Below are 27718 nucleotides of genomic sequence, written 5' to 3' on the forward strand. Positions count from 1 at the left end.
TATATGGTTGGAATTGGAAAGTGCTACATGTAGTAATTCTAAAATGTCTTGGATAATGTGATACTTGGCAATTGTTGTGCTCATGTTTAAGCTCTTGCATCATATGCTTTGCACCCATTAATGAAGAAATACATAGAGCTTGCTAAAATTTGATTTGCATATTTGGTCTCTCTAAGGTCTAGATAATATCTAGTATTGAGTTTTGAACAACAAGGAAGACGGTGTAGAGTCTTATAATGTTTACAATATGTCTTTTATGTGAGTTTTGCTGCACCTGTTCATCCTTGAGTTTGCTTCAAATAACCTTGCTAGCCTAAACCTTGTATCGAGAGGGAATACTTCTCATGCATCCAAAATCCTTGAGCCACCACTATGCCATTTGTGTCCACCATACCTACCTACTACATGGTATTTCTCCGCCATTCCAAAGTAAATTGCTTGAGTGCTACCTTTAAAATTCCATCATTCACCTTTGCAATATATAGCTCATGGGACAAAATAGCCTTAAAAACTATCGTAGTATTGAATATGTACTTATGCACTTTATCTTTTATTAAGTTGCTTGTTGTGCGATAACCATGCTTCGGGGAACGCCATCAACTATTGTTGAATATCATGTGAGTTGCTATGCATGTCCGTCTTGTCCGAAGGATCTATCACCTTAGTGGTTGGAGCATGCAAAATTGTTAGAGAAGAACATTGGGCCGCTAACTAAAGCCATGAATCATGGTTGAAGTTTCAGTTTTGGACATATATCCTCAATCTCATATGAGAATAATAATTGTTGCTACATGCTTATGCATTTAAGAGGAGTCCATTATCTGTTGTCCATGTTGTCCCGGTATGGATGTCTAAGTTGAGAATAATCAAAAGCGAGAAATCCATAATGCGAGCATTCTCGTTAGACCTTTGTACAGGCAGCATGGAGGTACCCCTTTGTGACACTTGGTTGAAACATGGCATGCAAAGATCCGGTAGTCCAAGCTAAGTAGGACGAGGTGCGGGCACTATTAGTATACTATGCATGAGGCTTGCAACTTGTAAGATATAATTTACATAACTCATATGCTTTATTACTACCGTTGACAAAATTGTTTCATGTTTTCAAAATAAAAGCTCTAGCACAAATACAAGCAATCGATGCTTTCCTCTTTGAAGGACCATTCTTTTACTTTTATTGTTGAGTCAGTTTACCTATCTCCCTCCACCTTAAGAAGCAAACACTTGTGTGAACTGTGCATTGATTCCTACATACTTGCATATTGCACTTGTTATATTACTTTATGTTGACAATATCCATGAGATATACATGTTATAAGTTGAAAGCAACCGCTGAAACTTAATCTTCCTTTGTGTTGCTTCAACACCTTTACTTTGATTTATTGCTTTATGAGTTAACTCTTATGCAAGACTTATTGATGCTTGTCTTGAAAGTACTATTCATGAAAAGTCTTTGTCATATGATTCACTTGTTTACTCATGTCATTACCTTTGTTTTGATCGCTGCATTCATTACATATGTTTACAAATAGTATGATCAAGATTATGATGGCATGTCACTTCAGAAATTATCTTTGTTATCGTTTTACCTCCTCGGGACGAGCAGAACTAAGCTTGGGGATGCTGATACGTCTCCAACGTATCGATAATTTCTTATGTTCCATGCTACTTTATTGATGATACCTACATGTTTTATGCACATTATATGTCATATTTATGCATTTCCTGGAACTAACCTATTAACAAGATGCCGAAGAGCCAGTTGTCGTTTTCTCGTTGTTTTTGGTTTCGGAAATCCTAGTAAGGAAATATTCTCGGAATTGGACGAAATCACCGCCCGTGGTCCTATTTTTGCACGGAGCTTCCGGAAGACCGAAGAGGGAAGGAAGTGGGGCCACGAGGTGGCCACACCATAGGGCGGCGCGGCCCAGGCCCCGGCCGCGCCGGCCCGTGGTGTGGGCCCCTCGCGCCGCCTCTTGACCTGCCCTTTCGCCTACTTAAAGCCCCCGTCGCGAAAACCCCAGCACCGAGAGCCACGATACGGAAAACCTTCCGAGACGCCGCCGCCGCGAATCCCATCTCGGGGATTCAGGAGATCGCCTCCGGCACCCCGCCGGAGAGGGGATTCATCTCCCGGAGGACTCTTCATCGCCATGATCGCCTCCGGAGTGATGAGTGAGTAGTTCACCCCTGGACCATGGGTCCATAGCAGTAGCTAGATGGTTGTCTTCTCCTTGTTGTGCTTCATTGTTGGATCTTGTGAGCTGCCTAACATGATCAAGATCATCTATCTGTAATACTATATGTTGTGTTTGTCGGGATCCGATGGATAGAGAATGCTATGTTATGGTGATTATCAATTTATTGTTTATGTGTTGTTTATGATCTTGCATGCTCTCCGTTATTAGTAGAGGCTCGGCCAAGTTTTTGCTCTTAACTCCAAGAGGGGGTATTTATGCTCGATAGTGGGTTCATGCCTTCATTGACACCTGGGATCGTGACGATAGGTTCTAAGGTTGTGATGTGCTGTTGCCACTAGGGATAAAACATTGATTCTATGTCTAAGGATGTAGTTGTCGATTACATTACGCACCATACTTAATGCAATTGTCTGTTGCTTTGCAACTTAATACTGAATGGGGTTCGGATGATTACCTGAAGGTGGACTTTTTAGGCATAGATGCAGTTGGATGGCCGTCTATGTACTTTGTCGTAATGCCCGGATTAAATCTCACTATATTTATCATATCATGTATATGCATTGTTATGCTCTTCTCTATTTGTCAATTGCCCGACTGTAATTTGTTCACCCAACATGCTTTATCTTATGGGAGAGACACCTCTAGTGAACTGTGGACCCCGGTCCTATTCTTTACATAGCATACAATCTACTGCAATTGTGTTTTACTGTTTTCTTGCAAACAATCATCTTCCACTCGATACGTTTAATCCTTTGTTACAGCAAGCCGGTGAGATTGACAACCTCACTCGTTTCGTTGGGGCAAAGTACTTTGGTTTTGTTGTGCAGATTTCACGTTGGCGCCGGAATCCCTGTTGTTGCGCCGCATCACATTTCGCCACCATCAACCTTCAATGTGCTTCTTGGCTCCTCCTGGTTCGATTAAACCTTGGTTTCTTTCTGAGGGAAAACTTGCTACTGTGCGCATCATACCTTCCTCTTGGGGTTCCCAATGAACGTGTGAGTTACACGCCATCAGTAACACTCACATACTTGTCCCTGTTGATTATGTTACTAAATGGGTAGAAGCTATACCTACAAAAAGTGCTGATGGTGAGACCTCCGTAAAAATGCTTGTAGATGTTATATTTCCTAGATTTGGAGTACCTAGATATATTATGACTGATGGAGGTTCTCATTTTATTCATGGTGGTTTTAGAAAAACTCTTGCTAAATATGGTATTAATCATAGAATTGCTTCAGCTTATCATCCTCAAACTAGTGGGCGGGTAGAATTATCAAATAGAGAAATTAAAGCTATTTTGGGAAAGACTGTTAATAAATCTAGAAAGAATTGGGCTAGTAAGTTAAAGGAAGCACTGTGGGCTTATAGAACTGCTTATAAAAACCCTATGGGAATGTCTCCTTATAAAATGGTTTATGGAAAAGCTTGTCATTTACCTTTAGAACTAGAGCACAAAGCTTATTGGGCTGTAAGAGAACTTAATAAAGATTTTAAACTTGCCGGTAAGAAGAGATTGTTACAATTGAGTTCTTTAGATGAATGGAGAAGTGAAGCTTATGAGAATGCTAAACTTTTTAAGGAGAAAGTTAAAAAGTGGCACGATAGAAGAATTATTAAAAGAGAATTTAATGTTGGAGATAAAGTCCTTTTGTATCGGTCTCGTCTCAGATTTTTTGCAGGGAAATTACTCTCAAAATGGGAAGGGCCATATGTTATTGATGAGGTATATCGTTCAGGAGCAATAAAAATTAGCTCTTTAGAAGGTAACGCCACACAAGTAGTGAATGGACAAAGACTCAAGCATTATATTTCTGGAGATTCTTATAATGAAGATATTGATATTATTCAAGTGATAACTCCGGAAGCTTTCATCAAAGATCAAATTGACAGTTCTGCAGAGTCCGACTTTGAATAGGTAACAATTTTAGTAATAAAAAGTCCGCGTTTAGCTTTCCGAACAATATTTCTGCTGTTTTTGGAAAATATGAAAAATTACGGGATCGAAACGGAGTGGAGGAGACGCGCGAGGGCCCGTCACCATAGGCCGGCGCGGGCCCCACCCTGGCCGCGCCGCCCTATGGTGACAGCCCCTCGGCGTCCCGTTTCCACTCGTTTTCGGCCTGGAACCTTCCTTTTGTCGTAAAAATATTTGCTATATAATCCCCCGGACCCCTGGAGGTCCGTATATCGTTTTCTCGTCGTGTTTTGTTTCGAGCTGTTTTCTGCCAGGATCTGTTTTGATCTAGAAGCACCATGGTCTCCAACAACAAAGACAAGGAACCTTCGGAAGAGGAGATGGATGAAGGGATCAATAAGGGAGTGAAGAAGATAGCATCCGCAAAAAGGGAGCGGGAAGCTATGGAGAGTAAGCCAATCTTGGTGGGATCGGTTAACACTGGGCGTTCTTTTTCTCATAACTTGCAGGGACTTCTTCCGCCTGCTCTTAGCCTCGACTCTTTCCCTTGTGTGGAGGAAGCAATACGGGTTACCGATGAGTTTTGTGATCAATATCGTGCTCTAAGAAGGGAAGTGGAGATACTTCAGGAGGAGAACCAACGACTTCGCAGAATGCTGGAATATTACTCGATTCCCATCACAAGGCCGTCACCACCACATTCGGATAACAATGAATCTCTTCGAGTTTTAGTGCAGAATTGCCAAACCAAGAAGATGAAGCTGAAGGAGATCCTTAAGAAGCGCGAGAAGAATCCATCACCATCACCACCGAAGGAGTAATTCATCATCGGTATTGGCATCCCCTTGGTTTGTTCCAAGCTTGGGGGAGTGCCGCGGTATCACATCATCACTATCTTTACCTTTTACTATCGATTAGTGTCATATCATGAGTAGGGAAGTTATCATATAGAATAGTTTGCAGTGTGGATGTATCTCTCTCTTAGTTGGTTATCTATGTATCCGTTGGTGTGAGTTATCGTTATGGAATATTAATGAGAAGTCTTATCATTTACTTTTTGCACACCTTATTTTAGTTTGCAATTTCTATTATATGATTACTATTGATATTAGTATTGATATCACTTTTGGAGCATCAAGTAAATCTATTTGGTTTTGGCAAACTTAGCATTGGTCAATAGCAACAACACCTTGATGTTCGAATAGAAAAGGGAAATACATGTAGATATATTACTCTATTATCTTTATGCTAATGAGTTTAGTATTCTGAAGTTAAAATTGCTTGTGCTTATGAGAAAGATGCATGATTGTTTCTATCACATGTATATTTGTTTGTTTCCCTCAACCTTTATGCTTGCTATCAAACTTTGCTAGCCAAAAACCTGTATTGAGAGGGAATACTTCTCATGCATCCATAACCTTAGACCAAACCCATGCCATTTGTGTCCACCATAACTACCTACTATGTGGTATTTTGCGCCACTCCAAGTAAATACTTCATGTGCTACCTTTAAATAATTCAAACTATATTACTCCTTATTTGTGTCAATGTTTTATAGCTCATGAGGAAGTATGTGGTGTTTTATCGTTCAATCTTGTTGGGCGGACTTTCACCAATGGACTAGTGGCACATCCGCTTATCCAATAACTTTGCAATAAGAGCTGGCAACGGGGTTCCTAGCCCCAATTAATAACCTTCATTAATAATTCTCTTCACATGTTTTGCCCTGATTTATCAGTAAGCAACTTAATTTTGCAATAGACACTCCTCCATGGTATGTGAATGTTGGAAGGCACCCGAGGATTCGGTTAGCCATGGCTTGTGAAAGCAAAGGTTGGGGGGAGTGTCATCCATAATAAAACTAAAATACATGTGTAAACAAAAGAGAAGGGGGGTGATCTACCTTGCTGGTAGAAATAACGTCCTCCATGGGAGCCGCTCTTGGAAGGTCTGTTTGGCAAGGGGGTTAGAGTGCCCGCTACCATTCGTTGACAACAACAAACACCACTCAAAATCTTACTTTTATGCTCTTTATATGATTTCAAAACTTGAAAAGCTCTAGCACATGATTTAATCCCTGCTTCCCTCTGCGAAGGGCCTATCTTTTACTTTTATGTTGAGTCAGTAAACCTATTTCCCTCTATCTTAAGCAAGCAATTGAGTTGTTGTGAACCAACCATTTATGCTATGATTCAGTTAATCATGTCTTTTATGCTTTCTTGTTTAGTACAAATTTTATCTGATTGAATATGACTTTGAAAGTTATCAATGATTATGAGGAGATTGTTATGATTGAGGATGAAAGCCCTGCCATATAAATGATTATTAGAAGATAAGTACAATATGTTAATAGTTCTCTGACCAAGAACAAAGTTTGCCATAACCGTTTATGATTTCCTATGCACCTCTATTTGTGATTTCTCTTTACTTATTTCAAGATGAGTTATATGAGGAGAATGTTTACTATAATATCTTGTGTGAATCAATATGATGCTTCTTGTCCGTATTTTATTTATCGACTCTTCACTCCATAAACATGTGGTCTTGTTCATTGAGCTCAGTTTCGCTTGGGGACAAGCGAGTCTAAGCTTGGGGGGAGTTGATACGTCCATTTTGCATCACTATTTTATATCATAATTTGCTGTTATTCATTGATATATTTCATATTTAGAGATGATACTTATGTTATTTCATCTATTTTGCATGTTTCATGATCATTGGAGAATTATTCACCGGAGTCAGGATTCTGCTGGAAAAAGCACCGTCAGGACACCATATTTCTGAAGATCAGCAATTGACGAAAGTTATACTAAAAATCCTATTTTTCCAGAAGGCGAAGGGAGCCAAAAGGAGGGGCCGAGAGGGGCCACCATGGCCCCCCATAGGCCGGCGCGGGCCCAGGCCTGGCCGCGCCGCCTTGTGGGGAGGGGGCCCACAGCCCCCTTTGGCCGCCTCTCCTTCGCGTACTTCTTCGTCCCGAAAACCTAAGCCCCGGGGAGTTACGGAGAATTAACGAGCCGCCTTGCGGGGCGGAGAAACACCAGAGAGAAAAGAGCTCTCCGGCGGGCAGGAATCCGCCGGGGAAATTCCCTCCCGGAGGGGGAAATCGACGCCATCGCCATCGTCATCGAGCTGGACATCATCTCCATCATCATCATCATCTCCACCATCTACACCGCCATCTCCACCGCTGCATCTCGTCACCGCTGTAACGATTTGGGTTGGATCTTGATTGTTTGATAGGGGAAACTCTCCCGGTGTTGATTACTACTTGTTATTGATGCTATTGAGTGAAACCATTGAACCAAGGTTTATGTTCGGATTGTTATTCATCATTATATCACCTCTGATCATGTTCCATATGATGTCTCGTGAGTAGTTCGTTTAGTTCTTGAAGACATGGGTGAAGTCTAAATGTTAGTAGTGAATTATTATTGAGTAGTATTCAATGTTATGATATTTAAGTTGTGGTGTTACTCTTCTAGTGGTGTCATGTGAACGTCGACTACATGATACTTCACCTTTATGGGCCTAGGGGAGTGCATCTTGTATTCGTTTGCTAATTGTGGGGTTGCCGGAGTGACAGCAACCTAAACCCCCGTTAGTATATCGGTGCAGGAGGGATAGCATGATCTCAGAGTTTAAGGCTGTGGTTAGATTTATCTTAATTACTTTCTGATACGTCTCCAACGTATCGATAATTTCTTATGTTCCATGCTACTTTATTGATGATATCTACATGTTTTATGCACATTATATGTCGTATTTACGCATTTTCTGGAACTAACCTATTAACAAGATGCCGAAGTGCCAGTTCTCGTTTTCTGCTGTTTTTGGTTTCAGAAATCCTAGTAACGAAATATTCTCGGAATTGGACGAAATCAACGCCCAGGTTCCTATTTTGCCCGGAAGCATCCAGAACACCCGAGAGCCGCCAGAGGGGGGCCCTGGTGGGCCCAGATGATAGGGTGGCGCGGCCAGGGCTGGGCCCGCGCCACCCTATGGTGTGGTCGCCCCTTCAGCCCTCCGACGCTGCCCTTTCGCCTATATAAAGCCCCTGCATCGAAAACCCTTACGGAGGAAGCCACGATACGAGAAAAGTTCCAGAGCCGCCGCCGTCGCGAAGCCAAGATCTGGGGGACAGGAGTCTCTGTTCCGGCACCCTGCCGGAGCGGGGAAGTGCCCCCGGAAGGCTTCTCCATCGACACCGCTGCCATCTCCACCGCCATCTTCATCACCGCTGCTGCTCCCATGAGGAGGGAGTAGTTCTCCATCGAGGCTCGGGGCTGTACCGGTAGCTATGTGGTTAATCTCTCTCTCTGTACTCCAATACAATGATCTCATGAGCTGCTTTACATGATTGAGATCCATATGATGAGCTTTGTATCACTACTAGATTGTGTGCTACTCGTGTGATGTTATTAAAGTAGTTCTATTCCTCCTACTTGGTGTAAAGGTGATTAGTGTGTGCACCCTGTGGTTCTTGTCGTAGGCTATGATCACGATCTCTTGTAGATTGTGGAGTTAATTATCATTATGATAGTATTGATGTGATCTATTCCTCCTTCATAGTGTGCACTATGTTAGTTCTTGGTTTATTTTACAATGATCTATTATGCTCTAAGGTTACTTAAATATGAACATGGAATTGTGGAGCTTGTTAACTCCGGCATTGAGGGTTCGTGTAATCCTACGCAATGATGTTCATTATCAAACAAGAGTGTATGTAGCACATATGAGAAGAAGTATTTATTATGCGATCAATGTTGAGAGTGTCCACTAGTGAAAGTATGATCCCTAGGCCTTGTTTCCAATACTAAAAACACCGTTTATTTATCGTTCCGTTGCATGTTTACTCGCTGCCATATTTTATTCAGATTGCTATTACCACTCATATACATCCATATTACTTGTATTTCACTATCTCTTCGCCGAACTAGTGCACCTATACACTTGACAAGTGTATTTGGTGTGTTGGGGACACAAGAGACTTCTTGCTTTGTGATTACAGGGTTGCTTGAGAGGGATATCTTTGACCTCTTCCTCCCTGAGTTCGATAAACCTTGGGTAATCCACTTAAGGGAAACTTGCTGTTGTTCTACAAACCTCTGCACTTGGAGGCCCAACACTGTCTACAAGAATAGAAGCACCCGTAGACATCACTTTCTTGTATTTGCGGATGCTTGCAAGGGGTATAATCACAAGTATGTATTAGTCCTAGGAAGGGCGGTGCATTAGCATAGGTTCACCCACACAACACTTATCAAAACAATGAAGATTAATCAGCCGTATGAAGCGAAAGCACTAGACTAAAATCCCCGTGTGTCCTCAAGAACGTTTGGTCATTATAAGTAAACAAACCGGCTTGTCCTTTGTGCTAAAAAGGATTGGGCCACTCGCTGCAATTATTTCTCTCGCATTTTATTTACTTGTACTTTATTTATCCGCTATATCAAAACCCCCGAATACTTGTCTGTGAGCATTTACAGTGAATCCTTCATCGAAACTGCTTGTCAACACCTTCTGCTCCTCGTTGGGTTCGACACTCTTATTTATCGAAAGTACTACGATACACCCCTATACTTGTGGGTCATCACACGTCCACCAGCCTATGCCTCACAGATCTGAGCTCGTCCCTCCTGTCTTTGCCACCCATGTCGGCGGGCCAACACTCCATGTGGCAGTCCATCGCCATGAACATGTGGTAGTAGAACAACAGCGCATGCATGATCCGCACCGCACGGCGGGGGTTGACGAGGAGCCTGCAGAGGAAGCCCACGGTATGTCGATGGGTCTGTGATATGGTATGATGGGTGCGAGGTCAAGAAATGGACACAATCAGTTGCTAGATTTCCCGGTATGTCCTCAAACCAGAACCAAAGGACTTCAAAAATCCCTTGCACAAAAAATAAGAGCTAGGTGGGCAGGAAGAACCAAATCCTACCGGAGAAGAAAAATAAGAGCTACCTACCTGAGCATCAGGAAACATATCCAAACGGAGAAGAACTTCTCAACAAGAAGCCTGTTGCTTCGATTGGATTGGACTCAACAGCTCGCCGACATTCTCATCGACGACAAACAATAGGGACAGAGCTACCTCTCCTCTCCTCGTCTCGCCTCGTCTCGCCTCGCCAAAGTCCAAAGTCATAAGTCACGCGATAGCCGACGCGGCTGTGTGTCCATGGCTTTCTATTTATAGAGCTAGCTACAGTGGCGTGAGGAAGAGATCCGGTGCTGATTAACATACGTCTAAATTCTAGGGCGGGAAGGATATGAGATCCTAGTAAGGCGGCGGCGCTGATCCTGCGCGCCCCGTGGTTCTACTACCACGCCTTCATGGTCAAGGACCGCCGCATGGAGTGCTGGCACGACGACATGTACGGCAGCGAGGACAAGAGGGATGAACTGAGCTCCCTGAGGCATAGGCTAGTGGATGTGTACCGGAGACGCATGACTCCTGCGTAGAGGCAGCGCGCCCTGGTGATGTACCAACGTGATCGTAGGGACATCAGTTGTTTTCTGGGATTTATCTTCCTGGTGCTGCTGGCACTCTTTGCATTCATTGTTCGGCTTATTAATTATTGTTGGAGGGTTTAGATCGATCAATCGATCTGGCGTAAACTGTGCTTCTTACTTGTTTGGCACTTCAGTCAGTTAACGTGACTTTGACATTCTTGTTTGCCAATATTAAATCCAGAACCTAGACATTTGTTTGTCAATATTGACAATCTTGTTTGTGCATGTATTAATTGTTCCGATATGTAACTGTTAAATGTTTGAGTTCAGATATATGTGACTTTGATATTTATTATGAAAATTGGGATGCTATGCTAGATATAGTAAAGGGAAATGTGTTGATATATATTTATCTGCTTCTCATCATAAGTCTGGACTTTTAGTTGAGTTGGCTAATCCATGAATTCAATATGTATCATAACCAAGAGGTCTCAAGTTAAGATTCTGCCAATGCATTATTAAAGGCACAAAACAAATATTATGTGGCCTAAATCAAACCCGCATCCAAGGGCCAAGCCTAGACGTGAAGATGAGTGTTGAAATATATTGTTTGCCTCTCTTCACAAGTTCGGATTAGGAGTTTGCATGGAACAACAATTTAAGAAGGTCACTTGTCACTACCAAGACAATAGAGCATACAAAAATAGAAGAAAGCATAACGTTATACAAATAATAAACATGAGAAATACTTAATTCTCAACCCCTTCAAAATTGTTTCATTTACATCGTGAGCAGCGGAGGAGCAAAAATCACGGCACCGATTATTATTCCAAATTATTCATTAGTGCTACACACCAGTTTAGAAGGCATATACAATCAGATGAGATGGGAGGACGACAAGCACGAGCCGTCAATGCCTCCGATGCATCTAACATCGCATGACACCAGTCTAACTTATTCTCAATTATCACCAGCCACAATTGACACGGACGTGGCAAGAACTAGGACATCTCCAGCGACCGACGCAAACAAACATAAAGTGGCTGTTTGCGTTCGCACACTCAAAATTTGGGTCTGCCCCAAACTTAGCGACCCGAGGCATAGTGAGTAGGATGTTTCGTAAGGACCGAAACGCGACCCAAATTTGAGGTCGGGATGTGACTGCCTGGACACAGCTCGGTCTGTGCACGTTATCAACAACCACGACCAGCAGTAGGCAGTTTTTTCCGCACTATGTAAAATTATTTCTATTAAAAAATTGTTAAGATTTTTTTGCGTCGAGGCCGCTGGCCAACGGTCACTTTTACGTACCGAAATTCCCTAAGGGTGCAATTGATAAAAAAGAGAGTAAAATAGACGGTTAGTCACACAAGTTGTCAGTATAATTCAGATTAGTCATTGTATTAACGAAACTGTCCATTGCGGTCATAGAAGACGCGGAGCAGTGTCACGCTACGGTCACCGCCGATGTTGTAGCGACGGACACATGTACACAAATGGGTGGGTCCCATCCGCAGTGAGACAACCGTTCGGACCGGCCGATATTTTGTAAGAAGGGACCCGAGGATTATTAATTGCACCTATTTAGTCTGGTTACTCTGATTCCTATATAGTTTTTGTCGTGCTCGCTATTGTTCCGAGGTGAGGCAAAGGGAGAGCAATCGGCTCTCGCTAACGATGATGCTCGGCGGAGAGGGAAGGGTGCCTACGCTGTTCTTCGACGTGTGTGCGTGCATGTGCAGGAGGCATTGTTCTCCGCTGGGAGGAGGCGGCGGCGATGGCGCCTACCCGCATGCCAAAAGGCGCGGCACCTCCGGATTACGGTAAAACCGAGGACATCATCCCCAAATCACATGTTTTTTTTGGTGTTTTCGGTTGTACAATCACGCGAAAGGGTTATTCTGACATGTAATTTAGTTGGTTCGCCCCTGTTTTGGAAGAGGAATTTAGTCCATCATGGTGTGGTTTAGGATTCAGTCGACTGGTAGATGATTTTGTTTCTGTATATGGCAATGCAGGGCGAGACAGAGATTGTTTTTCAGTGGTAGTTCACCATGGTGGTTTCTTTGTTGGAACTGGTTGAAATAAGGCGTATGTCGATGGGTCTATAATATGGTATGATGGGTGTGAGGTCAAGAACTGGACACAATCAGTTGTGGAGGATATTGTTGAAGATATAGGCTATGAAGTGGCTGGTAGGATGAAGATACACTACTGCATCCCAGTACTTACAGTTGAAAGGAATGAACTGAGGGAGATAAGGACTGTAGATGGCACTGAATTTATGCTTACATTTGTCTCCATTGGGCATTTGTATTTGCATGTTTACCTTGATCATGATGAGAGCTTGAGGCATATGAATTGGGATGATGTGATTCAGTTCCCAGTCACCGAACTGCCACCAGTGTGTGCCCCTTGAAGCTAAGTAACAAAGAGCAAAATGAAGAAACCGATGATGAACAAGAAGAAGCTACTGAACATGTTCCTTTATTTGTAGTGCCACCAGAGCCAAGGAGAGGAAGTAGAAGGGTACAAGCAAGGATAGAAGTAGAGCAAGCAGATGAAGCACCACATGGTAGTGAAGATGATGACTCAGACTATAATGAAGCTGTCATACTTGATAGTGATTATGGCATTACTTGGGTGAGAGCAAGCAGATGAAGCACCACATGGTTAGAAGAATTGCCACATAACACTTGGGTGATAGCATTTCAATCTGACCTACCTAAATGTGATGTGCTCCTTAATAATATTTCAGTGGTGTTCAACAAGTAAGTTAACTAAAGCTATGTCCTACCTTTGTTTTATCCTACCTTTGTTACTGACAGTTGATTGTACCATATGGCAGGTACATTTTGGAGGCTAGGGAGCTGCCAGTCATGTCCATGATTGCCAGGATTATATACCAGTTAATGACAAGGCACTACAACAAAGACAAGAGAGCCAAAGACATGAAGGGCAATGTATGCCCAAAGATTAAGAAAAGTTGATAAAAATATGGAAATTGGAGAGAACATAAATGAAAGAAGCTGAAAATAAAATAAAAGAAGTAGAAGAGAAGAGAGGAAGTCAAGAAATTTGAAGAGGGCAAAGCCAACCATTGATCATGGTGATGCAAATGCCCATGGAGAAGATTTTCTTGTGCAACTTCACAAGAAAGTCAGCATGTTTGACGAATTTAGATAAATAGGTCCTAATTATTGTGCTTTTTCCATGTTACCTGGGATTGTAATAATTCTATTACATGTGAACCTAGGCTTTTGAAACCTTAGTGGCATGTTAACTAAATGCAGATGTTGTCGAATATTAATCGGGGTGGATGTTTTCTAAATTCGAATGTTGTCGAATACGAATGCGGAACATATATTTTCTAAATGGTAATGTAGTCGAATATGAATGTGGAAAAAATGTTTTCTAAATGGTAATGTTGTCGAATACGAATGCAGAACGAATGTTTTCTAAATGCTAATGTTGTCGAATACGAATGCGGAAAAAATGCTTTCACGTTGTCGAATACGAATGCGGAACAGATGCTTTCTAAATAGACAGTGACTAACATATAGTAGAGATCATATCTTCTTTAGATAGGCCACATTACCCAATACAACCAAAAGCGACAGTGACTAACATCATAACTAGATAGCTTCTTCAGATTCAACAACCATTACAAACTACCATTACCCTCTACCATTAGATACACTCACTTCTCCATATAAATAGCAACATCAACAACCAATAGCACAAACATCAGTGCCACTACTATCTTCTGCATCGCAAGCATTTTCATGACCATCTCATTATCGGTGCCTCTTCCTTGATATCTACTGCCACCTCTTCCTTGGTTGCTACTGCTACCTCCTCCAGCAATGCATTCCCCATTTCCTCTTGTATAGCTTCTTCCCCAAAGCAGCCTCCAACTCCTCCCTTCTCTCCTCTACTTAGCAGTAAGCTTCAGTGGCTGCATCCCCTTTGAGCACATAATTCCGGATCAGATACTCCACATACTCACGCTCCTAGTACCAAAAATCACATGTACTCTAACAGATGTGCAAAGAAACTTCATTCAGAACAAAACCACAAGATTTGCTGCATTCGCTGAAAAAAGGAGAGAGCTTCCAAAATATTCTTACCCCATGGTTCTTGCACCTGTAGAAGGTGCAGCCGGAGTGCTCAGTCGTGCCGGAGACGTACACCCTCGCCTTCATTACGAAGTCTGGGCAGCGGACCAGAGGAATGGCGGGAGCAACGTGACACCGGTTGCGCAGAGAAGACATGGAGGTGCTGCTGCAGGACATGTCGGTCCGACGAACTATAGGTACCGGTGTAAGTCAGTGGAGCAGCTCCAGCGAACTAGGGTAGGGGACGGGAGCGGGGCAACTCGACGAACAGAGATCTAGGGATTTTCCTAGGGATTTCGGACAAAAGGATGGGGATTCTATAGTATTGTAAGTTTTGCGAAAACGCCCTTCATTTGCATGCCAGAGAGCTTCAATGATCCCCAGGTGCCTTCTTGCAAAGTATCGGCCGGTCCAAGCGGCTGTCTCACTGCAACTGGGACCCACCCATCCGCGTACACGCGTCCGTCGCTGCAGCATCGGCGGTGACCGCAGCGTGACACTGTTCCGCGTCTTCTGTGACCTTAATTGACAGTTTCGTTAATGCAGTGACTAATCTGAATTATACGGACAACTTCTGTGACTAACCATGTATTTCACTCATATAAAATTCATGGCACTCTCTATGTGTGCACTGGGCTACGGCGGACCGGTCCATAACATGGCCCAGCCCAGCCCAGACGACGCGTACTCTCTACGACCCTGCCATTCCGTCTCTCACTCGCTGGCCGTCCTCTTCCTCCGTCTCCGTCTCCGTCTCCGTCCACCCCCGCCCGCTCCCTTCCTCGTCGCTTCCCCGGCAGGCGAGAGGGAGCCGCGACGAGCCTTCCTCCCCCTCGTCCCGGAACCCGCCTCGAGGGATCCCTCCCCGTCTACCGCGACCGATTTCCCCGCGTCGTGGAACGACCGGCTGCTTCCCGTGCGCCCCGCCCCGCACTTCGGATTTCCGCGCGCGCGCGAGTTCTTGGCAGGTCAGTGTGACTCGCAGCGGCGCGCCGATGCAATTGCTTGGCTGACAAGTCCCTGTTTTGGAGCTCGATTTCCCTTGTTTTTAATATGCCTCCTGTGTTAGCTTAGTCTTTTGTGATAGTTTTAGGGTTGTGATTGCCGAGTGGAGGTGTTTGGAGTTTGAGACATTCGATTAGGTGCTCAGGAATTGAGGAGAGGGAGGGGAAATTAATTGTGGCGTCTTTGATTGCTATACCTTTCTTTACTTTGATCATTGTATGTGAACTAAGTAGTACTATTTGCCTGACCATTGCTTGTGGAATTGATATAACGCATATCTTTGTACCGAGAGCACATCTGCTATACCTTGCTAGTATTTAACTGTGGCGTCTTTGATTGCTATACCTTTCTTTACTTGACCATTTTATATGTCAACTAAGTATTGTTTGCCTGACCATTCCTTGTGGAATTAATACGACATGTCTTTCTACTGAGAGCACATCATTTCATTCAGGCTAGAATTCTCAACAATCGTGCACTTTGGTTTAGGTTATTTGACAATTGGCAGCCTGTAAGTGCGCAATTCACGCGTGTACATATGCTGTGTGTATCGTGTGACTGACCAGGCTGGCCATCCCATCTTCAGCAGGAGGAGGATCACGGGAGGAGGAGAATATGCGAGATCCATTCAACGCGCCAGTGGATTTGATCGACACGGATCGTCGCATTGGGAACGAGCTCACCAGGACTAACGTGACCTTGTCTGCCAGGGACTATGCCTTACAAAATGGCGATGCTAAACCCTTCGTTCCGAGCTCCGACACTCTAGTCAGGTCATTCATCCCTGTGGGGAAGTCAGCTTTTCTAATTGGGCTTCTTAGACTGCATTCAGGCTTTTGTTGTTGTTGAGAAATTAGAATGTATCATGTGCTGGCAGGCAGGGTGCATCTCTCCGTACCGACTTGATTGCCGAAGATCCCAATACTCGTTTGATGGATCCTGAAACCAAGGTAGCTGCGTGGCATCCTTGCTATTTACTGCCCCACTCCGTGTTTGCTCCAGTTTCTGAAATTGGCGGCGTTTTCTTGCAGGAGCTTTACTTCAGGTCACGGACGCAAGAGGAAGAGATCCTTCTGCTTCGCAAGCAAATCACTGAGGCATCTTCTAAGGTATGGCGCTAAAAGTTATTAAAAAGTCGAGCATATCTCCATACGCCTTACCTTTTCCTTCTTTTGTCGCCTCTGTTTCACCCATAACTCTTGTTATTTTCTCTATGTTTGTAGGAGTTGCAGTTGCTGAGTGAAAAACATATTCTGGAGAGGAAGCTTGCAGATCTGAGGATGGTCTGTATAAATAATACAGAACATTTGCTGCATCACCAATTTTTTTAGTATGCACTAATGAAGGTATATTACCTTGACAGGCTGTTGATGAGAGGCAGGAAGACGCCATATCTGGTGCTCTGAAGCAACTGAATGAGAAGAGAAACCACATTGAAGAAAATATGAGATTATCAAATGACCTAAAAGTATGGTGCTATTGTACATTTCAAGAATGTATGCTCAATTCTCTTTATAATGTGTTCATTTTTCTCTTGTTGCAAAACTTAATATGGTCATTATTTTCTTCTGTTTGTAATATATAGTGTGATCTGGCTAATAAAATTTGTTGTGGGGTTTTATCCCATAGTCTTTGTTCAAAAAAAATTATAAGACATACGATAAATGGCTTGGTGTTCAAAGGTTGTTCATGCTTGACAAATCAAATAATGTGGCAAAATTGTATAAAAATATGTGAATGTACCATTGCATATTATTAGGTGCATGTGACTTCAAAGTTTTATGATTTATATAAATAGCACGACCTATGTATATGAAAGTGAATCCTGATACCCTAGCCTACATGTCCATCAGATATAGAGTGACGTTTATTCTGTCCATGTCCAGTATCCACTAACTTCACGGTGACATATCAACTTAAGTCCTAGTTTGCCGCATCTCGTAAGTTTAGTTCATCGTGATCAACTATTTCAGATTAACTAGATTACAAAGTACATGCTTTGCTATTGTGTCATCAAGAATTCAGGAACTTACTATTGAGTTCTTGTAGGTTCAAGAAGAAGAGTTATACTTGTTCACTTCTTCATTGCTTGGCATGTTAGCAGAACACAATGTTCGCCCACCTCAAATATATGCTTCAACCATTACAGCTGTTACAAAGGTAACTCACCATTTGCCCAAATTAGTCTCTTGTTCCTTGGATGATAATAATAGCAACTTTAGTCATAAACAGTGATTTATATGTATGAGCTAGCAATATATTATCTGCGTCATGTTGACTAAAACTTATTTTTTTGTACATTCTGTATATTTGAATTGTGAACATATCTTGGTATTACCCCAGTTCTTGATTTTACTGTAAGGCCCAAGTGTTGCCTAAATCGTACTAATTGCAGTGTATTATACAACATAAGCTAGTCTTACTGTATTCCTACTTTTGTTTTATGCTAACATAATGTATGGTGTTTATGGATGTGGTAAGAGAGTATGATTTATTGATGTAAGTACCAGCTTATTCAGGGTAGCTAGTGACAGCTGCTATATTTTTACAAATAATTTTTTTTTACAAAAGCTTAATCCAGTATTTATAATGGAGTTTACAAGTGTCTTTTTAATACTCTATACTCAATGGCTAACATGAAGATGTAATATATTTGTTTTGTCCATTCAATTTTCAGCGTTTATACCAACAGATGCAATGGAAGATCAGATCTTTAAATGTAAGTGATCTCAGCTATGTATCTTCAAGCTGGTGAAGTTCCAATTCTGAATTATTTTGACTATTTGAAGCCCCTTTTTTGTGTGCACCTCTGTTGGATATCTGCGCATATGGATTTTGCGTGAGTATCTGGACATGGATGTGGGCATCTTCACACCAATATTGATAGATAATCGACAAGTTTGGGAATTATGTCAAAGTGGAGCCTTTAATCATATTGGCACAAAAGGGCAGAATACATTTGATACCACTTTTATCTAGCTAGTGCTCATTTATTTATGTTAGTCTGCTGAATAGCTTTTGAACAACCCTGCATCTCTACATGTAGTTTTGTTTTGAGTTGTTGGTTGCAGCAGCCTTTTTGCCTTCTATAATTATTGAACCCTGTTATTAGTGATATTAGTATCTACAAAAATGATTTTGTAAGACACTCAGTTGACTGTTATACTGATCCAGGACAGTTTGGGTGATACAACTCAACCTGTAGATATATATAATCCCAATCATCAACAAGCAACTCCGTCGAGAAACGAACCTTCGTCATCTTACAATATGGTACGATAATGTGGTCCTGTAATTAGCTTGTCTTAATTTGAAACTCCATGTGTGACTGTTTCCTATTTACAGGAGCCGAATAGGAACACTTTCCCCCAGTATGCTCAAGATTCAAATGATCGACATGCTGAACAAATGTACCATGGATCCACTTTTAATCAGTATGCGCTCTGTTAAGATTTTGAAATTTTTACTTACATCAGTTACTAAAAGTCCAGTAAAATATCTCATCGACATGGAAAGATGTTGACCTTGTTTCTTGCTTGACACTATTTTTCAGGGATATAGTAACGGCTACTCCCTCTAATTACTTTCAAGAAAATGCTGGTCCTAGAGAAGCAAGATTAGATGATGACTCGCAGTTCTATAGGAATGATAATCAAGAGTACTCTGCTGATGGTAAATAAAGTGCTAATTGTGTAACTAGAAAAGATTCCAGATCATATCTATTGATATATATGCACTTCTAACCTAGGTGATCCATTACCTGGTATTGAGGGATTTCAAATTGTTGGTGACCCGAGACCAGGATCTAATTTAACGGCGTGTGGTTTTCCAACGAATGGTACTACACTTTGTAATTTTCAGGTACGCTGTGTTCTTACTCTTGATTGTGATTATTGCATCTTCCCTTGAATTTCCAAACCCTCCAATAAACCTTTCACACTGAGATGTTTTCAGTGGGTTCGCTATCTTGAAGATGGCACCAGGCAATCTATTGAAGGTAAAGAAGGGAATTTGTCCTCCAACATGTGTTAATGGCCAGAGAATTTTTTACTGACTAGTTCTAACTATTTTGCTATTCAGGTGCTACGATGTACGACTATGTGGTTACTGCAGATGATGTTGGCACTCTTCTTGCTGTAGACTGCACTCCTATGGATGATAATGGCCGCCAGGTTGTTAATAAGTGTGCTTTAGGGACAATTTAATCTCACAAACTGCAAGCCCATGTGGTCAATCTATGTCAAGTTTTGGGTAGTGCTCAAGTTTCAAAATTAGCAAACTCATTATGGAGCATCATTTTTTTGCAAATGGGGGAAGCAGTGACAAATGCAATTTGCTCTTAAACACTACCATGCTCACTATGGGCTTGTTCTCATTTGTACTTACTGAAACGTTGCCCACTTGCCCTTGCAATTTGAAATATTCACATCTTTTACAACTGTACCAAACTTAGAGTTGTCACCCTTATGTTTTGAAGTTTCTGTGTTTTTTGTTGTTAATATTTAGTTGCTAATTATGTCCCTTTCTTTGTTACAAGCTTGTTAGTTTATTTTTAACATTCTTGGTGGCTAGGTAGGCTGATTTTGCTCTGTTATTTTTGATTCATCATTCGTTTCACTAGCGTATGAAACAACACCCTATCCTTTAATATGCTATTTGTTGATTCAATGTAGACTTTGCTATGTTTAAAAAGTCTGTTTAGCTATGTGTGCCGTGGTTCTTGTATTTTTTTTGTATGATACTACCTCTGTTTTGATGAATAAGACGCACATGTATTTCAAGACGAACTTTGACCGAAAAAATTGAGCAACAAAATCTTGATTATATTGTATGTAATTAGTACCGCTGGGTTCCTATTGAAAAACACTTTCTAATGATGCTAATTTTATACCAACAATCTTTATACATTTGGAGTAATTCTTGGTCAAAGAAATAACATGGAAAATGGAGACGCCTTATTCATTGAATTGTAGGGAGTAAATGCACAACAAGTGCACATGCTAATTCTTGTTGATGGTTTGTTTTGGGCTTTCAGGCAATCATATTTTTTTTATCTAGCTGATAGAAATGTACTTGCATTTTTTTAAATGCATGGATCTGAAATGGAATTATGTGCTCCACTGATATATGAATTTGTAATGTCGATAGTTTTGTATTAGTTTTACCCACAGTGCTCTTCATCGAGATTTTGAGTTGAGTTGCTCCTCTTGATTGTAGGGTGATTTGGTGAGGAAGTTTGCTAATGATGAGAACAAGATATCTTGTGGTAAGTTTACGATGTGTATATAGGGCGCTTTTGGAAGTTGACTCTTTTTTATCCCTGGCAGAATGGATTGTAATAATGTCATGCTCTGGTCCAATTTTATTGGATCAGCATTTGGGCAGTTGGTGTATTTTCACTTTAAACTTTTAAGATTTTCAAAAATACCTAGACACTACTACTTAGTTGTCCAATGCATCATGTTGGTAAAATAGAAGGTTCACCTAAATATTAAATGTCCCCTTTTTTACATTTTAGTATTACATTGAAGTAATTAGCCATAGATAACATCTTAGCCTTTTTGCCGTTGCATATTTACCTCTATACATACCTCCTCCCAAGGTAGGGCTGTGACACACTGGTACAGATTTATCAAAGAACAAAATAGTTTAGTAATATTCAAAGTTATATGCATTATTTTAATGAAGAAAAAAACTAAATGGTCGTGGTAATGGTATAAGCTGGGGAAAACACATTTCATTATAAGATGAGTTACAGACTTAAGGTCACTTGATAGAAGGTGACATGGATGTTTGTGTTGCACTATTTCGAAGCGGGAGTCTTGTAGAAGCACATCAGAAAGAAGGGCTGACCATGCTTTTTTATCCATACAATAACCAAGTTCTGGAAAAAAGTCACAAACTCGATGATCACCAAAGTTAGTGAAATTATGTTCATACCTCATCACACATGATAATAGTGTTTCATCTTTGGATTCCTGGGCCATTAGATTTTTATCAAACAGCTACGATGGTTGTCCTGTTTGCCACCGAAGTTGAGATACAATTACTTGAATAATCTTATTTGTTTTACCTATTTTGGAGAATCTAATTTTATTTTTATTAATTTGGTGCACTGTTAGCATAGCTTGAATTTCACTTACATCTTTTCGTTTTCTTAGTAGAATTATACATGTTCCATTCTATGTAATGCAGATCCAGATATGCAGAATGACATCGATATATGTATTTCTAGGGGGAAAGCCAACTTTGATATTTATGTCCTGGTATGTCCTGAAGTATTTATTACACATAAAAAGTAAAATACACTGCCTATTAGAGTTTTAGAACATCCACTTTGATGGCTACTCCTTCTAGCTTGCTAATTTATTTTCTTCTGAACTGTGTAAGTAAGATGAAATCCTCTCGTCTTGTTAGCTCATTAATAATGCTTCTAAAGTAGTAAGATATGCTCAAAGTCAACTGTCACTAGCTTGCTAAAGTACAAGTAAGATGGTATGGAATCAAACTACCTTGGTTTTGGAGCAAGCTTGACAGGATTAATCGTAGCTGAACAGAAAGAAATATTTCGGAAATAGAAAATTCCTAATTTTGGGAAGTTGTGTGAACTTCCTATGAAGTACTCCCTCCGTTTCCTAATTCTTGTCGTGGTTTTAGTTCAAAAGTAAACTACAACGAACCACGACAAAAATTATGAAACGGGCGGAGTATACATTATAAAAGGACCAAACTATACTACTAGTACAGCTATTGATTTGGGGAAGCTACTTTAGATAGATGAAGTCATCATTGAAACTGTTTTTGCATTGATAGATGAAATCACTTGAACCGTGTATGCATGGCAATCAGCTGGTTCTGTTAGGGCACCAACCCTAACCTTTCAAGTTTCATAATTTGTGATTTGTTGAGATGGGATTAATTTATTGAAATGTCACCATAGCTAAGTTCACCTACCCAGGTTAGTTGACTGACTGCAACGACCTTGGGTCTGCTGCATGGTGTAATACTTTACGCATGAGGAAATAAAAAGGTTATCCAAATGTTGAGGCTGACATATGCCTCCCTTTGCACAGCAGGGGTACTCTCCTGATGAATGGGAACTGGCAACGTTGTTGCTTAGACGAACTGGATACCAAATTAACTTAAGCCAGAAAGATGAAGTTTTCATTGACGAGAAATATTCACCAAATCTAGAGGTACATTCTCCAACATGCACGTTGATTAAATCAGTACTTATGGTTTCTGAAGCATTGTGGATGACAGATATTATTTGACTTGTTTGTATTAATTTCTTCTTCACAGGCAAAAATTCCCAATGGACGCACTACTCAGTTTGTTTTAGTAAGTTCTGGGGGTGTAAATCTACCATTTAATACACAGGGAATAACGGAGCCAAATAGCGAGGATAATGACGTTAGGTGCCAACTATTGCCTTAGTTACCTTATCTTCTCACTTGCCAAACTTCTTTTTAACTTTTTTTGTTTGACAAAGGGTAAAATCATAGATCTGATTAAGCGATACTTCTGCAGGTTGCGCGATCTAATCGTATTGGTCATGAGAACTTTCCAGAATAAGGTATCTCTGGCATTCGGCGTTTCTGATGTTAAAACCTTTTGGTTTTCTTGCACGATATATGATTCTGTGTTAAATCTCTGCTCCTTTTTTCTAACGACTTAATTGTATTACTGCAGGCATTAGATGCTAAAAGGAAAGGCAAGGCTTAGATGTGTCAATCAAGAGATTTTTCACTAGAAGAATTTTGCTCATTGTTTTGTGCAGTGTTCTTTTTTTTTTTGCCATGAGGTGAAGGGATTCTTGATCATACCACACATTCTAAGATCTGTGTAGAAGGTGTGAAGCTACAGGAAAGGCCGGGTGGTCTTACTAGGTTATTTTGTGTATAATACTGTAATTTGCTGTAGCGTCTTGTTTGGCCTCCCATTTTTTCTTATTTACATTCTTTGTTTATCTCTCTATCTGCTGGTCCTATCGTCCTCTAGGTTATTAGGCAGAGATTTAATGTGATGAGCTTCAGAGGTGTTCAATGGCAGAGATTAATTTACCCCTTAAAGCCGCTGATTTGTTTATCTGATTACTGTATGCTGTACTATTCTTATTCTGCTGTCCATGAATTTCTAATGTGTTTCTAAGAACCGATGGAATTGCCTTCCTGGAATAGATATTCACTGCACTTATGCGAAGAAAAGGAGATATTTACTCCCAGTCTGTATGTTGATTATTGTGATCCTGGAGTTGAGATGGACGGTTCAAAACTTCAGACTGAAGCATGCGGGAAATTAGTGCAGATGCTGTTTGCATCTCATTTGCTATTACGTTGCACGTTTTGCTTGGAATGGGGTGTGGGCTACTTAAAATGATGGATAAGACCTATATTTGACTTGGGACGGGGTGTGGGCTACTTAAAATGATGGATAAGACCTATATATGACTTGGCCGATTCAGATGCAGAATAACATGACGATGTATAATACTACCTCTATCCATAAAAGGATGTTAAAATTTTGTTTAAATTTGGATGTATCTAGACATTTTTACTGTATAGATACATTCGAATTTAAACAAACGTTTGACATCCTTTTATGGATGAAAGTAGTAAAAAAAAAAGGTCAATACGTCTCTTGACTAAATTTGTAAGGATGTTAGTTTGCTGGTTTATAGTTTGGGACTGCTGCAAAACAAAACAAGGTTAACCACCTTTTTTTTTCTTTTTTGAGTATGGTTAACCACCTTTTGAGCTGTGAACAAGCATATTTTGTGAGAGCCCAAGCTTATTTTTCATAATTTTTTAGCTACCTTGAGATATCTCTGAAGTTTTGTAAGCTTCTACTTAGTACTGATTACTGGTCCAGGAGCGACGTTCGTGACGTTCTAAAAACAATCATACTCCCCTCCTTTCACTAATGAGCGACGTTTTGAAAACAATCACACGGGTTTTAACGTGTAGGTTCACTCATTTTAGTTTGTATTTGGTCCACTTTCAAATATCTAAAACGTTTAACGTTACTGAGCAGAGGAAACATTTTATACCAACCTATGCTTTTTCGGTGGCCATACACAAATTGGTCTGGTACCCAACGAGTCATCTGTACGAAAATAAGTGTCGCGGTTTTGTTTAGATACGGATGTATCAATACAAATTTTACTGTGTAGTGAAGAAGTTGTGATCAATGATGTGTGCTTCGTGCGCCGAGAAATCACATCATTTCCAAACACTTTATTCGACCACTTCTTTAAAGGGTGATGTGAAGCTACATATGCAGGAGGTGACCCACCATGGTTGAAACATGATGCTCACGTTTACCTTGGGTGATCGCGATTTAATTGGACTCACTAGTAAATTTTGTCTTTGCACAAACAGCTCCGCCCCTGATCATCAGGCCAAACATTCCGGGGTGTATCTATCTCTCTCGATGAACGATGTGCAACACAACGGTGTGCACTTGTTGACAAACACAGCCGGCCCAAAAGCTAAACATGCCGAGGCTGTTATTAGAAGAAAAAAACTTGTTTTTCTTAGAATAAAATAGTATTTTCTTACCGCAAAGAATAAGTTGAGTGGCTTGGAAGTTGGCATGGCTTGGAAGTTGGCATGACGGCATCTCGGCGACGCATTTTGCACGTTTAAATTGTTCGCGCGTGTGTCTGACGGACGCGAAAATTACCGTTTTTGTCCGCGCGTCCGTTTGCACCTGGAGGTGGCTCTAGCGGCCCGACGCATTTTTTATACTTGTTTTTTTCCACTTCTCTATTTATAAACATAGTTCTAAACATTACACAAACTAATACATATTGGGAACATGGTTTTACACAAACTAATACATAATTGGGAACATGGTTTACACAAAATACATAGTTTGAACCATGGTTGACACAAACTAGAACATTGCAAAATGACCAACCTAACTAGTGTTGGTTCCGTATGTTCGCTGCTAAGAAAGAACACTCTGCACACTCAATCACCCAAACTGAAAAATCCAGCTGGCTATATAGCCCTGTTGGTCCTTTCGAGGAAGAACATCCAGAAACCGCCACTAGTAGCTTCAATTGGCTCGTGGCCATATTCACTGCAAAGAAGAACACTCTAAAAGTTTTAACTGTCGTGTCTGAGCCGAACTTGCCGGTACGGTGTGGTAGTGCCCGCGGCAGGATGTGTCGTCGAACACCTTGACGATCATCTCTCTGTCCCCCTCGTAGAGGAAGGTGAGCTGGCAGCAGGGCTCGAGCGCGAGGTCGCTGGCGAACTTGTCCCACCCCGTGTGCAGGTACATCTTGCCCTGCCCGTCGAACAAGATCTCGACAGGCCACCGGCAGAAGTTGCAGCCGGCCTCCCGTAGCTGCAACTGGGCCGGCTCGACGCCGTCGACGAACTCGGCGAACTTGTCCGGAAGCCGCTTGATGCCTAGTGGGTTGTCGTCGATGCGGAGGAGGAACTCGAAGCAGTGCTCCTCATGTGAAGACGAGGACAGCGTAGGCAACGACGACCGTGGGGCCGTAGCTGCTCCACCTTGGCGGCCCCGGCCCCGGGGGCGCCCAGGCCCGCGGCCTCGACCGCCTCCCCGGCCACCAGGACCCGCCATGGACTTCCTCGCGGGGTTGGTTCCGTCGCAGGAAGAGCTAGGCGGCGCTACAGTGAAGCTTGTGGCGGTTAGGGTTTGTGTGGAGGAGTGGATGAGGAAGAAGAGCGTGCACCCTCTTCATATAGGCCGGAGGCAGGCGACGGCCGCGGGACGCGTGGCGTCGCCATTACTGTGTTGGCAGAGTTGGGCGGCGGCGGGCGAGACATCGCCATTAACATGGCGCAGACTACCGAAGCGACGCATTGGCGCCAGTCGCTGGCGCGCCTGAGAAGACGCATCGACGCAAGGTCACTGCCAGGCGGGCCCGACGAAACGTCCGCCAGACGCGAGCGGACACTTTGCGCGTCCGCGCAGCGTCCACAGAGACGCATCCAAGGCGCATATTTGGGACAGGTTTGCGTCGTCGTAGACGGCCCGGTCAATTTGCGTCGCCCCGCTGGAGTAGGGACACGACGCATTTTTTGGCCCGGGGGACGCAACGCGCCGTTGGAGATGCCCTGATGGAAAACCTCTGGCCAAGTGTCCGTCCCTTTGTGAAGTTTTTTTTGAAGCGTATACATATTCATTAAGTCAAAGACAGAACGAGTACAAAATACGTACACACAGAACTAGAACGGTCCAGAAGGACACGTAACCCCGTACACATTGCAGAAAGACCCCTCAACAAAGGCAAAATTACACCGAAGTCCTCAAGGATCCCTGCCACACCAAGACTACTCCGTCGCTCGACGCCGGCGCCGACGAGCACCACCAGGAAGAGCAACAGAGAACCAAACGCCTGAGGTTGAAGAAGCTCCATCGCCACAAAGGCTTTATGAACCATCAAAAGAAGCATCAGAGATGCCCACCTTTCGCTGTGGAACGCCGGTCGGGGAACAACCCCGAGCTCACCTTCAACCTCCGAATCCAGCTCCACCGGACGACGAGGTCGTGGAGAAGCACGAGATCCGCCTACCACCGGCCTCGGACCCAGCCAAGAGCACACATCCAACCAGCCCACCGCCGGCCTCGACAGGCCGACGACCAGAGCTCCAGAACCCGATCTCCCATCTTCTCGCCGGCGCTGGAGGAGGCACTGGCGTGACGCGGACGAAGAGGGGGAACAAAAGTCTCCAGCGAAATCCCCGCCGCCGCCACGGCGATCTCGCCCAGACACAGTCGCTCCAAGGTCTTTAGACGCCACACCACGGCGACGTCTCAACGGAGACCAGGAGAGCTTATTTAACGCCGCCACCCACGCCGCCGGAAGCAGACCGTGAGCCGGCATAGTAGTAGCTAGAAAGATTAAACCTAATCCTACAGCTATACAGATCCGGCGGAGAACCCGACGGCCCCCTCCCACCGACGAGCCCGAGGCTCGTGGGGGCGAGGAGGCGCTAGATCCGCCGCCGGAAAACGAGCTCCTTTTCGCCTCCTATTCG

The 27718-nt window shown here is 42.5% G+C and overlaps 1 protein-coding gene across 2 annotated transcripts; it reads left to right on the forward strand.

Moving 5' to 3' along the window:
- The first annotated feature begins 15530 nt into the window (after positions 1 to 15530).
- On the forward strand, positions 15531 to 23770 carry LOC124692561. 2 transcript variants are annotated; one of them, XM_047225956.1, is made up of 20 exons: positions 15531 to 15661; positions 16285 to 16471; positions 16576 to 16648; positions 16730 to 16807; positions 16922 to 16981; positions 17062 to 17166; positions 17748 to 17858; positions 18376 to 18417; positions 18873 to 18971; positions 19044 to 19132; positions 19252 to 19370; positions 19447 to 19559; positions 19653 to 19695; positions 19779 to 19870; positions 20916 to 20964; positions 21894 to 21964; positions 22775 to 22894; positions 23001 to 23116; positions 23229 to 23274; positions 23391 to 23770. In XM_047225956.1, exons 2-20 carry the CDS (start codon positions 16314 to 16316, stop codon positions 23421 to 23423), a joined length of 1617 nt encoding a protein of 538 aa, XP_047081912.1. In that variant the 5' UTR covers positions 15531 to 15661; positions 16285 to 16313; the 3' UTR covers positions 23424 to 23770. The 2 variants fall into 2 exon arrangements, with proteins under 2 accessions (XP_047081912.1, XP_047081911.1); XM_047225955.1 differs by having other exon boundaries at positions 15533 to 15661; positions 22772 to 22894.
- The last annotated feature ends 3948 nt before the right edge of the window (positions 23771 to 27718 follow it).

The sequence above is a fragment of the Lolium rigidum genome, chromosome 2, assembly GCF_022539505.1.
Source record: "Lolium rigidum isolate FL_2022 chromosome 2, APGP_CSIRO_Lrig_0.1, whole genome shotgun sequence".
In the NCBI taxonomy this organism is placed as follows: Eukaryota; Viridiplantae; Streptophyta; class Magnoliopsida; order Poales; family Poaceae; genus Lolium; species Lolium rigidum.